This window comes from Excalfactoria chinensis, chromosome 8 (genome assembly GCF_039878825.1).
Source record: "Excalfactoria chinensis isolate bCotChi1 chromosome 8, bCotChi1.hap2, whole genome shotgun sequence".
NCBI classification, from domain to species: domain Eukaryota; kingdom Metazoa; phylum Chordata; class Aves; order Galliformes; family Phasianidae; genus Excalfactoria; species Excalfactoria chinensis.
In genome coordinates, this window is record NC_092832.1 from 8,345,013 (window position 1) to 8,361,841 (window position 16,829).

Consider the following 16,829-nt stretch of genomic DNA (forward strand, 5'->3'; position numbering starts at 1 on the left):
ATTACTTTGCTATTTAGACAGTGCTTTCCATACTCCTATTGGGCTTATTTTAGTTCATATTTTTTCCTCTTGTTTTATGCTTATCTCAGTGCTAATCATTCATTTATGAGTAACAGCTGGCTGGTCTCCAGAATTCAGGTATCTGGAAAAAACCTTAAGTAGAGCCATGCTGTGTACAGTAGTAGTAAGGCAGGAATAAGTTACACCTCTCATGATAGCAACATTTTTCAAGAATCATTTAAAAAAAAAAAAAGGACACAAATGACGCATCTTAATGAATATTTATTAATGTGCTAGAACAACATGAGCTGCTCAATTGGCTACTGTGTGTTCTGCAGTGTGCACGTACCTTATTGCAGTTCTGGTTATGTTAGCTATTAGCCACGTCACCTTCCTCCTGTTAAACAAACTGCAAGTCTTCACAAAGAGGGGTAAATATGAATTTTGCTGTTAACAACTTGTTCAGGCTGCTTTGTGTGGACTAGGCTGTGACAAGGCCAAGGCCAAGTGCAGTTCTGGCAGCCTTCCACTCTAATCTGGACCAAGGAGAGGAAAAAAAAGCAACTTCTCAGTGTTTTTAGGAGCCCCTTATCACTGGTGAGAGGAATTCCTATAAGAAAGTTGTCAAAGTTTAATGAACTTCAGGCATATTAACGTGAGATAAGAAGTTCTAAGAATTGGATATAGACAAGTGTTCAAAGAGTATCTTTGGATGTGTTTTTTCAAGCTTGGCTCATTAACTGAATCCCACACAATCCTGATACCTCAATTAAAAGCACAGACATCAAATACACCTATAATATTAACACAACCTTCTGCCTGAGATTTTCTACTAGTCACAGAGAGAGCCTGTATATAAGAAAATGAAAACCATTTCTGCACAGAGCATGGTTAAAGTGAGTGACAGCAACCGAAGCTCCATATTACTCCTTCTGGGATGACTGCAAGCTACTGAACAAAACTCAAGGCCTCTTTTGGGGTGATGGCTTGGTGTTCTGAACGCTGGATTAGCGTGGTGAAAGCAGTGTGACTGTTAGGTCAAAGATAAGTTATGTTTCATGAAAACATCTGTGCAGATTTCAGGACTGGGAGTTGGAATGCCACTTCCTCGGCTGCTGGTTGCAGACTGGCTCTTGTAGCTGATAATTGTACTGCAGTTTGGGCATAAGGAGTAATTATCCAGCTCTCTTAGTGAAGGGTAAGCAGAGTTTTTGCTCAGCATCCTCTGTGCCAGTTCAGCTCTTTCTTAGGGATGTTATGAGGTATCACCAAAGAATGTTCTATAGGGGATAAATGAGACCAGACACCCAATACCAGCCATCTGATGATACACAACTAATATCTACTGTTCTGTTTCAAGATGTTTGACTGCTGTTTGCTGTGGTAACTGACTGGCTTTATTGTGCTGTCCAAGAGGCTGGCCAGCACTACAGCCATGATGTCCAGTGGGTGAGTGACTGCTGGCTTATCTTATGCAGCAAAGCTAGAGGGGAATCTACATCAAATCTACATCAACCAGCACCAAGTATACTCAATGCAACTGGATTAATCAGGACTTCAATGAGGTCAGATGTGGGGCCAAGGGAATAAAAGAAAAAGCCAAGCAGAAAACAAACAGCTCCCTGCTCAAACTCTAGAACTTGAAAGGTAAAGGAAGTGTGTGGGTGTTCTACTTACTCCTTCATCCTCCAATAGTGGTTATTGTACATCCCTGTACATTTGCAATTGTAGGAGTGTTTTGACATCATCTGTCAGTAGATAGAATTGCTTTAGTGCTTTGGTGTATTAGATTAGTGGCTGACTGATGTAGTCTGTATTGAACAGGGAAATAGAGTTACAACAGCAGGTCGTGCAGATGTGATATAGTTGTAGGGATATCACTGTACTTGAAGTAAAATTTCTTCCACCAGATCTGTGGTATATGTGCCTAAGAACTAAATTCTGGAGTTAAACAAGGAAGCCAGACTTACATATATTTTAATGGGATCCTTCTCAAAAGCTGGGAGAAGAAAAGGAAAACTGAGAAACGTGCACAAAAATAAATCTTCATATACACCAGAAAGGCTATAATTGCTTTTAGTGCTGTTGTTGAGCCTGTTTTTGGAGTCTAGTTTATATTTAGGAGCGTGATTTAATTACTGTGACAAATGTGTTTGCTGCTTTAATCTACTGAAAAATGCTGTTCAAATGTCTTTGGTGGCTTTCAAAATGATGCTTGGCAATAGAGTTTCTTTCAAAAGCATGAATTAGGAAACAGAGGAAAGTGTAACATACATGGTTATGTGACAGAAATGATGGGGTGCATTGTGTTTTTGGTTTTCCCTTCTCTATGGGGTGTTTTGGATGAGCAGTAAGCAGTGGTTCAGACTGAACATGAAGTGACTGTCTGGAATTGCTCTGTGAGTTGAAATAAATAAATGCAGCACTGAAGAGGCCAGAAAGGAAATGTGTAAAAGGGTTTAATTTACAAATCTCTGTATTTTTCCTTAAGTTCTCTTTGTTCGTGAGGTTACCTTTTAAAGTCTCATCTCTACACCATAGGTAACTTCTTTTGCTATGCCCTGCTTGCCTACATCCTTTCCTTTCCAGTTCAACCCTGTTTATGGGTCAGGATTAGCACAGCACTCACACAGGAATAAAATGTAATGTACTTTAAGTTGTTCTACTCTACCTGAAAGCTGCATCCTGTGTCCCTTTGCCTTTAAAGCTCTGCTTTCTGTTTGTTTCTCTTCCTCTTTTTGTAAATCATGCAACAAGTATGGGCACATTTCCCCCTTGTGCTTTGGCGCTTCTTGTTTCTTTGCTTATCTGAGAATCTATTCTGGGATTGTTTCTGTGTGGCTGCATCTGCCGTTTCAGTTGTCGAGCTGGAGTTAAGTAGGGTACGCTTTGTGCTTTTAGCTTCAGTGAACTTTATCACTCACTCTCACAGACTTTTGGTGATGTAAATTGCTTTTCAGATCTCTTCACATTCAGAATTATGTTGATTGTAAGTAGATGAGCTGAAATGACAAAACTAATGGTGTAATTGCTTCTTGATATAATTCTTTAGACAGGAGACCATAACAGTTTTAGTTTTCTCAGTGTCTCTGAGCGCAGCAGCTTCATTCTGTAAGATGGAGAGGAGACCACAGAAATGACCCTGCCTACAAGAACAGCCTGAGAGCTGGTGGCATTCAGCATAGAGAGGAGAAGGCTCTGGGCTGATTAGAGAGTATCTGCAGGGGCTATAAGAAGGAAGGGGACAGACTCTTTGGCAGGGTCTTTGAGATAGGACAAGGGGAAACGGCTCCAAACTAAAGGAGAGAAGATGGAGATTGGATATAAAAAGTTTTTTCCAATCAAGACAGTGAGGTGCTGGTGGAGGCTGCCCAAAGAGGTGGTGAGCTGCCCCATCCCTGAAGACATCCAAGGTTAGGCTGGATGGGGATGTGAGGACCTGATTGACTGTGGGGGATTTGAACCAGATGGTCTTTGAGAGTCCCTTCAAACACAATTCTATGATTTTTAGGACAAGGCTGGTTTCACTCTACAAGCAGGTATGCTTTGTACCTCAATCAAATTTGTGTGCAGCAATTAATAAATCTATATAAATTTATTTGACTAAAAAACCAAAAGAGTAGAGATAAAAGAAAAAAAAAAAAAAAGCTATGGAAAACTGATCACAAGTGACTTTACTTTACTGGTAACCAAAGGAATGTTGTGCTTCTATTCTGATCTTTCTCATGGGATCCAAATTCTCTCCTTTATAATACTGCCCGTACAAACATTTGTATAACTTCATGAATACAATTACACATGTGGACCAAATACGATCAGTCTTAGGTCTCACTGTTTCAGTGAATGGGGAGTGCAAGTTGGGAAGAAGACAACTTCCACCCTCCACATCTGGTAGGCTTTAAATTGTTTGCGAGGGTTTTAGAAAGCTTGATGTTAGACAAAATGGGAAACAAGAGGCTTTTCATAGTTTTGTTTCTCTTCGTTCTTTTTTAGCTCTTGTTATTTCTGGTCTTGCAGGAACAGCGTATTAATTAAAATCGTTCCATCTTCTGAAACCTCCTAGTTGTATTTTAATTGTGGTTTTTAAATGATATTTTTTTCTTCAATGGAAAATAATGAGAGGAGTCTGGAAAGTTTCTGATTTATATTTGGTGCAGATTGCTTCTCTAAATGCTTCTGTGTACCTAAATGATTAAGCCTGATTAGTTTGGGTTTGTTTTTTTTTTTTTTTTAACTGTGTGTATTAAATGCCTTCCTAATATAAAGATACAGAATCATTCAGTCTTACTGAAATAGAAGCTATAATTTCTTGGATGGTAGCACAGCTTAGAAGAACATATTACTAAATAGCTGAGGTTTTATCCATATTGTTTCTGTGGGAACTCGAGAATCGCATGTAACAGCATACTAGTGGCATATAAACCGCCACTGTGACTGATGGATTACAAGAAGTACAAAATTATGCTTAGGTTCCCCTTTGGGGTGTGTGGGCAACATTCAGCTTGTTGGTTGCAGTGGGGAGAAAAGGTGCATGGTTTGAGAATCCCACTGCCTTGCAAGTCCAGTGCCTATGGAGATGTACTTAGTCATGCTGCGTGCACACACGTCACATCTTGAGGGAATCTTCTCAAGCCCTCCTTACGGCTGGCTGCATGCTGGTCAATGGTGAAGAGCAAGGCGGAGATGAAGAGGTGGCACTGTTTTCTTTAGGGCTGTGTTTTGCCAAGAAACCCATAGAGGCTTTTCAGAAATGTAGAGACCAAACAGTGAATGTGAGGGCAGTGAGGCAGTGGATGGTGTGTTTCTGTAGTGCCAGCAGTGGGCCACATCTACTTGTGCTCATTATTTTTACAAGGGTGGCATGGTCTTGTTTAGCACTGCAAAAATACATAGTTATTGGTGGTTGTGTTCAACTGTGTTGAAAAAGTGTTTTTTAAGCTGAAAACTTACTCTATCAAGAATTGCTTTTGTGCCTTTTATATCTGTTGTAGTTTACATGGACATAAATAGGAGGCGTTAGCTTTGAAGTGACTACATAGTATGTCCTTATATCTAGTTAAGTTACCTACCTGCTGGTTTTTCAGCTCTGTTACTCCTTCATGAGTTCTCAAATGCAGAAAGCACTAATTCTCAGAGATTTTTTTCCAAGAAGACCGCATGCATTACCATAATATAAACATATGACAGTCAAGTTCTCTGTGTCCAGAAAGCCTTCCAATTTACATCATGGCTAAAGCCTCAGAGTCACGAGATGTACTTTTATCAAACCAGCCTCTCAGCTGCTGCTATAAACTAGTGCTAGTAGAGCCAGACGGTCCTTTGCACTGATCTTTATTTCTTTTGCTGTTGTGAAGTACAGGTGGGGTAGATTAGCACCTTTATACAAAAGGCAGTAGATGTCTTCTGGTTGGTTGACTTCACTTGTAAACCTTTAGCTGCTGGGTAGAAAAGCTATTATTTTTTTAATTTAGCTCTAATAGCTGGCAGTCAGCACAGATACAGAAATGAAAAGAATGCTTCAAAAACTTGTAATTAATAATAATAATTGCTCAGATTATTTAGACCATTAGCTTCATTGTAGTGCTGTAGAGTCATCAGGAAATCCAACTTGCTAGAGGCAAAATGATTAGCATGTTCGGGTAAAGTCTTGCAGCAATCATTAGCTCACCACTGAACTCTTTGGTTGACCCTTTTGTTACATCTGAGAGATTAGGTAATCTGTTTGCTAAATTTCCTTTTTTTTTTTTGATGTCACTTTTGTGGCTGAAAACAGAAAGCTCCCTGAGGTGTTTATAATATTATACCTTAGCAAGTTTACCAGACAGAACACAATTATCTCAGCAACCGTTTTCATTATTGTTTTTTAAAAGCAAGTTGTATTATTTCTTTTGTAACTGATACCAGAGGTGGATTTCTCCCGTCCTTCAGAATTTAACAGTGTAAGGCTATCTAGTTTTGAATGTCAGTGAACAATTGATCCTAGTGATCTACAAGTGCAAAGATAAGGCAGGCTTACCTCATTTCAATGTTAACCGTGTTACTAGGAAGTAACTGCCGCGCTGATACAGCCAAAATTGAAGTCAACTGAGCATGGGAGCAATGAGTTGATGTTTGGGCTGAATGATTTTAGATATTCTCCAGCCTTTATGGTAGTATGATTAACTAAAGCAGGCCTGCTGTACTTGTTCTGTGGAACTGTTGCTATGTTTGCATCCTGGAGCTGTGTTTGAGGAAGATTTGTTCTTCATCTCTCTCCTGCAATTGCTCCCTGTGAGCACCTCAGAGTTGACCCCTGAATCCACTTGGCTGCTGGCCTGGGCCTGGCAGTCCCATAGAGCTGTTGTATGCTAACGATGTTGTCACAGCTTACTGGTGGCACCTATAGAAAACCTACATTTATGCTGACAGAACAGTGAAAGCATGGCCAAGGGTTTGCAGATGAGTGTTTTCTAGATGATTCTTTTGGTATTTATTTTTCCAAGTTGAGGGCTTGAAATGCTGAGACTAAAAGCTGAGCATTTATTGGTCTTCTGGCAGATAGTGATTAACAGGAAATAGTGATGTTTCTAGTGCTGAGAAGAGCATATGAGATATTACCAGAGCATGTGAATGGTAAACGTAATAACTGCAAGTGCATGAAAAGCTGCTTTTGGTACTTTGAATAGCAAGTTATCTTCTTCCCCTTTCTACTGATGCAAGTCAAATTACAGTTCTGTGCCAGCCGCCTTCACCTGCTAAGGAAAGGCAAAGCAGATGATGATGTTGTAGAAGGAAATACCTTCATAAAATAGAGCACGTAACTATTTCTTCTGAGGAAAAATTATATACCCTGTTCTTATTTGCTCACCTGTTGTTACTGAGGTGATTACTGGAATTGCCGTTTGCAGACAAGGAGTGTGGGAGAAAACCCTATTTGCCTTGGCTGGTGCTACGTGTAGCAATAGCCCCAGTGATGGATGTTCTGGGAAATTTGACTTACCAGTCTGCTACTGATAGGAGCCAGGGGCAACTGTTTAAATCTGTCATTAGATGTATGCAATTTTCCTTCAGGACTTGGTAAATAAAGTGACAATTTGTCATTTCTGATTATTGGCACTTCTCATGTTCATGATATGCAATCTTTCAGCTGTGCTTTCACATTGTACTTCAGGCCTTTCTACCAGCAGAGCCTTGTATCACAGCTTACACTGGCTTTTACGTTCAGGCTCTCTAAATTCCTTCCCAGTGAGAAGGACAGCCATGTATCTGCAGAGTAAATGAACCCCAAAGGCATTGGGCTGTGGAGAAGGGCCTGCAGCCTCATCTCTTCCCCATCTTTTCAGCATGTTCTGAATGTTGTTTGGAGGATAACCCGATAACTGATGTTCATTGGTACTTGTTCAGTTTCAGTTTGCTGGAAATTTGGGCAGCTCTCCATTGCAGAGGGTAAAAATAAAAAGTATCCTCTCTGCCAGGTGATACCAAGTTGTTTGGATGGGAATTAGGATGTGTGTTCTTGCAGCTTCTAAAGGCTTGTTCTGATCGAGCTCTTGTGAGCACCACAGAAGCCCTTCATCACATTGGATGCAAATGCTTTTGTTCTTAGTTGCATTGTGGCACAGTGGAGAACCTGTAGGATTGCAGCTGTTCCAGTGTCTGTGAGGATGGATTTGAAAGAAACAAGGACATTATGTCAGGTAGCTGGCAGCAGCAAACCCAGGCCACCCTCTTGAAATAACATGAGACTAGTCCTGGTGTTTTAGAGGAGAAAGAGGTTGGGGGATAAAATACTTGTTGGTAATCAGTTTGTTAATTCTGCAGGAGTGTGGGCTGAGGAAAAAAATCATAAGCATATATGTTTGTATGTGATCTATATATACATACACATAGAGGGCTTTCTTTTAAAGCTGTACAGTTACCCAGTGCTACATGGCAACTTATTAAATGTATTATGGATTATTTCACTGAGAGAGAAATAAGCACCGCTGAAGCTTCATTTGCAGACGTTGGGCATGCTTGTGTTAGGATGCAGCCTTTGTGTGGGAAATGCCATACCCATGTCATACCCATGTAATCCACTTGTCTAATTAGAGTATGCAGGAAAATGTTATTTTTCTTAGGTTGAATCCTTTCTCCTTTGTCTAGTGAATATTAGGCCAAACATAATTCCTGAAGGAACCTGTGATTGCAAGGGTGCTTGGCATGATATACTCGACAGTGCTTGAAAATGCCACAGAAAATCCAGTAATAGCCCCTATTAAGTCACTGGTTTCCATGACTGGATATAGTTAATAGAAAGCTTTTTACTAATGTATGTTACCTTACTTAGCTTTGAAGAAAGTTAGCCACCATTTTTTATTTATTTTTTTTAACCTTATTTTGTGCTTTACTGTGTTAGAATGAGAGAATTCTGCCAACTCATTTATTCCAAGGTTTTTCAATCTTAACAGCATATTACAGTGATTAATGTGAGCAAACACATTTTAGTGTTGTCTGCTAGTGGAAAGCACATCTGAGCTTGCTATTAATGAGGCTGTTAAAAGCAGTAAATTATTGCTTGCTGCCTTTAGTTACTGTTATGAATCATGTGACTTGATGAAATAAACTGTTATTGCTGAGCAGATAGTAACACAAAACACAAACTGAGAAAGAGATCTTCACCTGTTAACAATTAATCTGCTTTAGGAAAAGAGTGATCTCTTCTTCTAGCTGGGGGGAGGGGGGCAAGAAAAACTTCCCTGGCTCTTTCATTTCCAGAAGGAATTCCTCAATCAATATGAAATCAATAGGGAAGCCAAGAGTATGTTTTGCAAATAAGCCATGTGTCTAACAACACAAACACCAAACATTTTATGGGGAAAAGTGGGTCTTCTGGTTTGTCAGAGTGCATTTTTGCTTCTGGATAATCTCTTTGGTGCAGGGAGAAAGCTAAGATGCACCAGCATACTGCCTGACCAGCCCAGTGTGTGCTCATTTCAGCTTCTTGGGTTTTTGTCACAGATCTGCCTCCCTGCAGGATTTGCTTCTAAAAAGTTCCTGCAGCATTTCTTTGCTCTGAACCTATTATGGCATCTGCAGTGTCTATCGAGCTCAAGACCAACATGTGTCCAAAAGTTAACATGGTGCCCTTGTTGATTATGATTTTTATGAGCTAAATGTTCACACCTATCTAGGATGATGTTTTTATGTAGGATGAGTACAATCTTTCCTTACAATATTGAGGTTGCCTTAATGCCTTCTGTGCTACAGTAGGCCATGCTTAGAATTGCTTTATTCTGCTCTACACAAGTACACAGTGATATACCTAATTTTGGGAGGGACTACCTGAATACGTTCATACATCTTATTGCACTAGATTAGGAAGTATAAAGCTACCAAAGGGATTTATTTTCCATGTCTGCACTGATCCATGTTTTCATGCTTGTCTTGTAAGGAAAGGGCTTATCCATTCTGGTTGAAGAGGAGAAAAAACAGAAAGAGTGAGAGTAAAAGCTTACTGTGGTAAAGCAAGAGACAGAGAGAAGCTTGCTTGTGTTGTAGGATGATAAAGATAAGCTGTGCTCCTATCTAGTCATTAAGGAAACTGATGAGGAAGGAAAGTATCTGTGTGTCTGTATCCAGAAGAAGGGATCACATGCTAATGAGTTGTATCACAGAAGATAAAATCACTGGCACAAGCTGTGCAGTATATAGATATGTAAACCAAGTACCTTTGTGACATATGTTGTATGTCATAATTCAACACAGAATTGTGGCATAAGTGTGCCTTGTGACTTGAAGTTAAAAGAGAAGCTGTACTTCACAGTATCTTTGGTTCATTTCTTTTACTGTGGCTGAATATAGAAGTAAAACAACAACAAAAACTTGGTGAAAGCAGCAGTGCAGATATTTCTTTCCTCTTCTAAGTTATATGCAGCCAAATCATTTGGGGGAAGCCAAACCAGAACCTTTCCACGGGAAAAGAAAGACGGAAAGTAGTTCTTCATCAATTCTAACATCAGCAGAACAGTATAACAGATGATTATTAATACTAATCTACTGTGATTTGTTGTTGTTGTTTACTTTAAGTCTTAGAAACTCAGGTTAGAGGAGCAAGTTTTCATCCCTTCTCTTTAACGTACTGACGGAATATTGCTATCAGTTTGGAGTCTGTATTTGAGCTGTTGATAGAACTTTGACTCAAGAAATCGAGGGTAGGAATCTCTTTCCATGTGTATATAAACTACTCGTTGTGCTTCATCAAAACAGGACTGTGTTGGTTCTTGTAGGTTCTTGATAATAGATTTCTTCATTGGGCTGTCAATATTAATCTGAAAGCACAAATCAGCATTACTGAAGTATCATTAAATATTTGCAAAGGAGGGCTGAAGTTAGATGGACTGTACTGAGTGACTTTTATTTCTCTAGTTTTATGTGTCCTTTGTTTTAAAATCAGAGCTTAATATTTATTATTGCAGCAGTATCTTTCCTCATAATGTCAGAAAAATCTAGTCTTCGCAGCTGGATGGGGAGCTTGCTCCTTTGGGGGAGCAAAAACCTGAGTGGAGTTCTTCATTTGATTTGTTTACTCTTGTGAAGACCGGATTATTATTTGCATGTGGGAATGGCATGGGATCTATTAAAGTGAGATAAGTGGCCCATGGATCAGACTCTTAAAAGAACATAAAGATCCATGAGTTTGGGTCATAATCTAGCTGTGTGCATACACACATATATGGTGTGTGTGTATATATACGTATGAACTACTATTGACAAAGCAGTAAAGGCAAGTTTTGGGAGGATGAACTGGAGTCTTCAATCACTTCACGAGAAGTTCTAGAAATCTGTTGCATTTTGTAAGCTATGTTACACTTCAGACTGTATTGCAGAGGAAATAAAAAGCTCAAATTAGGGCATATCACCTCTTTTGGAGCCTGGGGTTGAATGTAACTTGCGAAAAGTTTCCTGGCCACATAAATCCTTTTTCTTTGTGATGTGATCTTCTTATAAGCTTCGCAAGCGAGCCAGAAGTCTATGTTTTCCTCACTGTGCTCTGTCTTCAAGTAGATCTTGTAGATCATAGGTCCATCTGTAAATGTTTTGAAAGCCAAACTTTATATACAGCATACCATGTTTATTACCTTGAGAGGCCTTTGAAGGTAGTAGGGATATTTATAAAGTAGCGTGTATAACTCTGTTCAACATCTCTGATATCACCTTTCAATAAGAATATTTGAAGTGGGAAATCAAATGCACTAATTCACCCTCGAACTCTCTACATAGACGTTGCTTTTTGCTGTGTGTGCAGAGCTTCCTTTAAACTTTGCCATATTGCTAGTCAGGAGCACTGAAGTCTATGCTAGGCACTGAGTACTGCTGGAAGCCACAGGTGTTTGAAAGCTTGAACCAAGCTTTCCTGTTGGTGCAGAGTTCTGAGCTTTCCCTCAGCTAAAGGTGATGGCTGTGATGTAGCAGTAACCATGGACTTGCACCCAATTGTTCCTTTTTCAATAAAGAAAAGTGCTCTTTCTCCTTGTGCTTTCCCTATACAGTGTAGCAGGTCAAGTCGTTTGCTGTTAAGTGTTATAATTGTAAATTCTGCATTTTTCTTCCTAGCTGTTACAAATCCTCATTCTGTTCCTCTCCTTGCTCTCTATACTTCACTTAGTTTCAAAATAATGGCTACCCTCAGAAATCATTGTAAGAAGTCTTTGCTGTGACTTAACTTTGCGTGGTGAATGTGAAAGTTCAGCAGTGATGTTTCAGTCAGATTGCCAGCCATCAGCTTTGAATGAGGCAAAGGAAAAGTGGAGGGGAATACTCAGATTGTCTGCTATGGCTACAGTTCTTTCTGTACCTGAGGTGAGGGTCTGTGTTGCCCTGCATGGCATTGTGCTGTACAGAAGTAGCATTAGCTAAAATGTCTTGGCCGCACACGGGGTTTGCAAAGCCACTTTTGCTTTCGGTTTCTTCAGCGTGCTGCATGGTAAACACAGCCCCCTAAGCTGTTTTTCAGTAGCTGCGTGTAAGATCAAGAACACAGCATACTGCTTGTCTTGCTGATTGCGCTCCTTAAGAAGCATTTTCAGTAATCCAACTGGGATACTAATATGCATTTACTTACTTTTACTCGTTATCAGTTTCTCAAAGGACTGGGACCACTGTAGCACTTCATCCAAAGACAGTCTTCGGGGGAAAAAAGAGGAGATTATTATGTGTTTGAGCCAGAGTTAATTCTATAAAGTCAAATATAATTAGTTATTGAAAATATGTCCCCTATTTTAAGTGAGATGTATGAATCTTGCATTTGAAAGAGCTTATGTCTTATGCTTACTAAGCATGTAATTGCTTCAACATAGCACATAGTTCCATCTTGAAGCACTCCTTTCTAATTCCTCTGGAAATAGTATTCACTGGTTTAGAGCTGTGCTCAGTTTAAGCACAAGATAAGTAGTGACTTTCTACATTGTCACCAGTTTGGGATGGGAATTATGTGGTGGATTATGCAATGTTGACACATGTATTTAGTAGCAAAGACTTTTAGGGGCTCAGATTCTTACTGTAATTTTTAAAGACCCTTCTTGTCCAAGTTGCAGTTGACTTATCAGTTGGGAGCTGAAAATAAGCTCCAAACTTAACATAAATACTGAAAGCTTAACACAACCTCAGCTGTAAGGTACATCCTCTCCATCTCTCTCCAGTTGTTTACAGTGCGGTAGGCCGTGCTATTACTAATCTAGAAACAGTTCTTGAAGATGAAACGAGATTTCTTCGATGTTTGTTGTACTCAAATGGCAATTTCATAAGATTGTAGGAGTTTCCTGCCTGATTCTGGGAAAAAGTATGGAAGCAGTGAGGTGAGAGACTAAACACAGTAAGGTAAAAAAAAAAATGTTTGATGGCCAGACATGTGCATGTTGCTCCACTTAGACCAACTGATTTTTAAGCCTTGCAATTTTAGGAGCTCAATGCTAGTAACTTGGAAAAAATGCTCCTGCTTATGTTAGTAGAAGAAAACACAAGGATGTATTCCAGTGAGTGCTTTCCGCTATGAGTCAGCCAGAATTGGGAAGAGAGAGCTTCTCCGAATGCTCCCTTTCTGCATGAGGTATAGCTTTAGTGATTCTAGGACTGTAGCACATGAAAGATACTTAGCATCTCAGAAGAGAGATATTCACATATCTCCTTAATTAAAAGCAAAATCATCTTAAGTATGAATGCTGCATGCAGCTTTGTAGGCTTCTGCTGTGCTACAGACATCAGGAGTTTTATAGCTTTCAAAAATGATGATTATCCTTTCATCTTTAATTTGATAGAATTCTCTGACCAAGTGTACTGAGGCATAGTGATTACTGTGTCAGGTTTGTGTGATCAGAAATATATTAATACAAGTCCTACTGCTATCAAATTACAGGGTTAGTAGTTCTTGCTAGTATGCTCAATTCTCATCCAAAGCTCGTTTTCCCCCTCCCTCCCCCCCATGCATTAGTGGCTCTCATCTATGGAAACTTGTTATTATGGGAGGTGAGACTTCATCTGAACGCTCCCTTTCCTTGGGAGCCACTCCTGAGTCATCGTCAGTGTTACTGATGCAGATAATATTTCACTCCTGTCAGCAATAGCATTTGTATATAGAACAAGTGACAGTCTCGTCCGTCTCACTGAGCATCATCAGCTGGGCCACCTTATTTCCATGTCTGATTATTTGCCTTTAGCATTAATCTCTGAAGCAGAAAGAACATTACCTGATGGGGCAGCTGACATGGAGGAAAAGCTTTTTACTCTTTTTCTTGTCTTTTCAAATCATGAATGTTACTAAGGGAAATGTGAGCATGTGTTATTAATGCCACTCTCATAGCTGCTGTGCTGACTGCGAAGTTTTCCCAGTGTTAATTGGCAAGATGATTCAAATTGCCAGAGAACCTCTATTATGCTGAGAAACGTGAGTGTTCTCCAAAGATATGAGGCTTTATAGCTTGGGCTCCAATATTTTACACACCGAATGTTATTGCCAGGCCTTGTGGGAGCTGTAGTTTGCTTGTTATGCCCTCCCCAGTGTGTGGGATTTCCATGGCTGCTCTGCATTAGTTTCCCACAGGCTGAGCCATTGCTGTGTAGAGGTTCATGTTCAGGAGACTCTTCTGGAAGGAAATGCACTCTGGATTTCTGCTGAGCTGTCACTTAGCCTCACACAAATGGCAGTCAGCAGAAACACCTCAATATTGCTATGGAGGATGTATTTTTCTCCAATCAGTAAATAAGTACACTGTACAAGCTAGTACCAGTTCTTTGGCAGGTGTGTTGAATAGAAGCTTTTTAGCCACCCTGATGTATGACATGCTGACCAAAACATCTGGCTATGCCTGGCCTCTATAGAGTTTAGATGCAGTTGATGACTTGCAGGAGTCATTACTGCTTCTCTTTTCCACTCTACAGCACAGCTTCATGTGTGGAGGAACCCACATGTATTCAGTCTCTCCTGATAGTCTGAATTCTTCAAAAGATTTGGCACAAAATTGAACTTAAAAATTCTTTTGGAGCATAAACCTGAGATTAAACCAAGGATTAGCTCAAACCTGTGCCTAAATACTTCAAATAAAAGTCCTCTCTAGGATGCACACCACTTCCAATAGCAAATTGCTAATGTATGCTTAGTGTACTGCAAAGCAATTAGCTGCATTGCAGGTGGTCAGCTGGAGCAGTTGTGAAGATGCTGCACACATCTGCATGACTTTAGGCTTGTAAAGAAAACTTGTAGTGAATCCTCTGGGTTTTACATCTCTGTCCTATTCAGAGAGCCACATGTACTGCAGAATGTAAGAACTTTGTCATTACTTACTTAGAAATGATCCCATTTTCTTCTGCTCTGAATGTCTTGCAAAGCCAGCAAATATTCGGACTCATTCTCCTAAACATGAGAACTATGTGAGTGTTAAACCTCCTATACTGATTGCTGACTATCTTCAAATTCTACTTGTAATTCAGTCTTCCATGTTGCAGCGCTGCCTGCTCTATCAGTATTATTATTTTGAACATCTAATCTTTATCGTCTTTTATTTTAAAATTACCAGTACTCCAAAATGTATTTTTGTAGCATGCAAAAATGTAGGCAGTTTAGCAGATATTTCTAAAGGGAGAAAGAAATAGAGCTGGTATTTCTCTTCCTTCCCAACTGTAGAAAGAACTTAAACAGTGAGCTTCAACAAAAGGAGAAGGGAAACAGGTGGTTATTTTCTGAAAGGACAAGTACACCTGGATCAAGAATCAGAGCTCAGTGTCAACTGGACAATGTTCAGTAACTTAAGTATGAGGCACTAATTTGCCCCGCGGTTACCAGCTAATCAGTACTGATTAAAAACTGGTCTTATTTTTGCTTTCATATAGAGATGATATTCGTGAGAGCAGGTACGGTCTGTATAAGGACAAGGTTGTTAAGAATATATTCACATACGCACAGGAAAACAGCCAAACGCACAAGAAACACAAATACAAGAAAGCAAAACAAAAACCCCATCAATGTTTTCTGACCCAGATTATTTCCCTCTCTGTTTTCTATAAAGAGAGATCAAACTCTGTGCAAAGCTTGTGAGGGATGGAGAGCGAGTTTGCATAGATCTGCCAGAAAGCAAATCAATTATCTTGCACATTATTTATTTCAGCTCATAGTTTCTTTCAGGTTTGGGTTTGACTGGCATATACTATTCTGGCAGTCTAGTTTTCCTTCCAACTCAAACATGGTAAAACACAGAAAGAGGCCATATCTTCTCAACATGTGAAATGATCCTGATCTTAGTCTTATTAATGTCCAAATCCAGTTTGGTATTACATGAGAATCTTACCCAGTAGATTTCCTACAGGATATCGAAGCCTCTTAACTTCCCTGTGCGTGGTACTGCAGCTGGGCTGTTTGTGCTCCAGCAGCCCTGTAGGACTGCCAGTGACTGTTGCTCATTTCCTACTTTTGTGGAATTCTCTGAACTATGCTCTGCTTGTTTTCTGTATAACTTCCTCTACGTTTGCCTATTCATATCACTAGTATTCACCGTGATCTCACCTTCTGCATATAAGGGATGTTTTAGAACAACGCAATATTCTATATTTAAAGTTGTTACACGTTAAATTCTGGTATATGATAATCAACCATCCCCATTGCCTTATTTTAGTCCTTATCTCCTGTCCTCTTATTTTGCATATCTTCATGTTACTCTCACAGGTCACTGACATACACACAAAACACAGCCTTTGAAACCTGTAGTTGGTACTGCATGACAATTCCCCCCCAAATATGAGATGAAGCAGTAGTTCAGCTACTTCCATCTAAATTCAGAGTGTCATTCATTAACTTCATTTTTGTTAGGGTGCATGGAGGACTCACATTGGGCAATGAGATATTGTTGCTCTGAGGAACATTTTAAAGCAGGGTTTGAGGTCTGTAAGAAAATACTGTGCCCTAGAGCTGGCTGTGTTCACGCATTTGCTATGCAGACAACCAAGGCTTTGTAATTCTCTTTGCTTAGAAAGGAACAAAGTGTGCTGATCTTAGTTTTTTAAAAAAATATTTTATCTTTATCCTTGGATTTTCTTCATTCCACAGAAGTATGTAGCCTGTACTCCATCAGTTTGTCACTTGTTACTGCTGGCGATGATGTTATTCTTTAAACAAAACAGATCCAGCACACAAAGCTACAACGTGCCCTCGTGAAATGTGTGCCAATTTTGCATTGGCCGAATGTCACAAGTACAGCCTGTGACCTTGCCTACGTTTGTGCCCTATTCTCTGTTGCAAATGGTAGCACGCATACGTCATCACTTTTCTGCCTTGGTAATTCAGCCAGCTATTTGGAGGCTGCAGGAGCTGATTTCAGCTGGTA

At 39.8% G+C, this 16,829-nt stretch overlaps 1 protein-coding gene across 1 annotated transcript; it reads right to left on the minus strand.

Annotated features, from left to right (window-relative positions):
• Positions 1-9,791: 9,791 nt before the first annotated feature.
• On the minus strand, positions 9,792-15,891 carry RGS13 (regulator of G protein signaling 13). The gene is made up of 5 exons (XM_072343160.1): positions 15,798-15,891; positions 14,798-14,866; positions 12,083-12,144; positions 10,881-11,047; positions 9,792-10,289 (listed from the first exon to the last, which is right to left on the minus strand). Exons 2-5 carry the CDS (start codon positions 14,860-14,862, stop codon positions 10,092-10,094), a joined length of 492 nt encoding a protein of 163 aa, XP_072199261.1. The 5' UTR covers positions 14,863-14,866; positions 15,798-15,891; the 3' UTR covers positions 9,792-10,091.
• Between the last annotated feature and the right edge of the window lie 938 nt (positions 15,892-16,829).

What these genes read in the sequence shown, in the direction of transcription:
- RGS13 (XM_072343160.1), bottom strand. Translation starts at nt 14,862, where the DNA reads ATGAGTCCGAATATTTGCTGGCTTTGCAAGACATTCAGAGCAGAAGAA. An exon ending in GAAAATGGGATCATTTCTAA is followed by an intron (nt 12,145 to 14,797) that starts GTAAGTAATGAC and finishes TTTCCCCCGAAG; the next exon opens with ACTGTCTTTGGATGAAGTGC. An exon ending in GAAACTGATAACGAGTAAAA is followed by an intron (nt 11,048 to 12,082) that starts GTAAGTAAATGC and finishes AAACATTTACAG; the next exon opens with ATGGACCTATGATCTACAAG.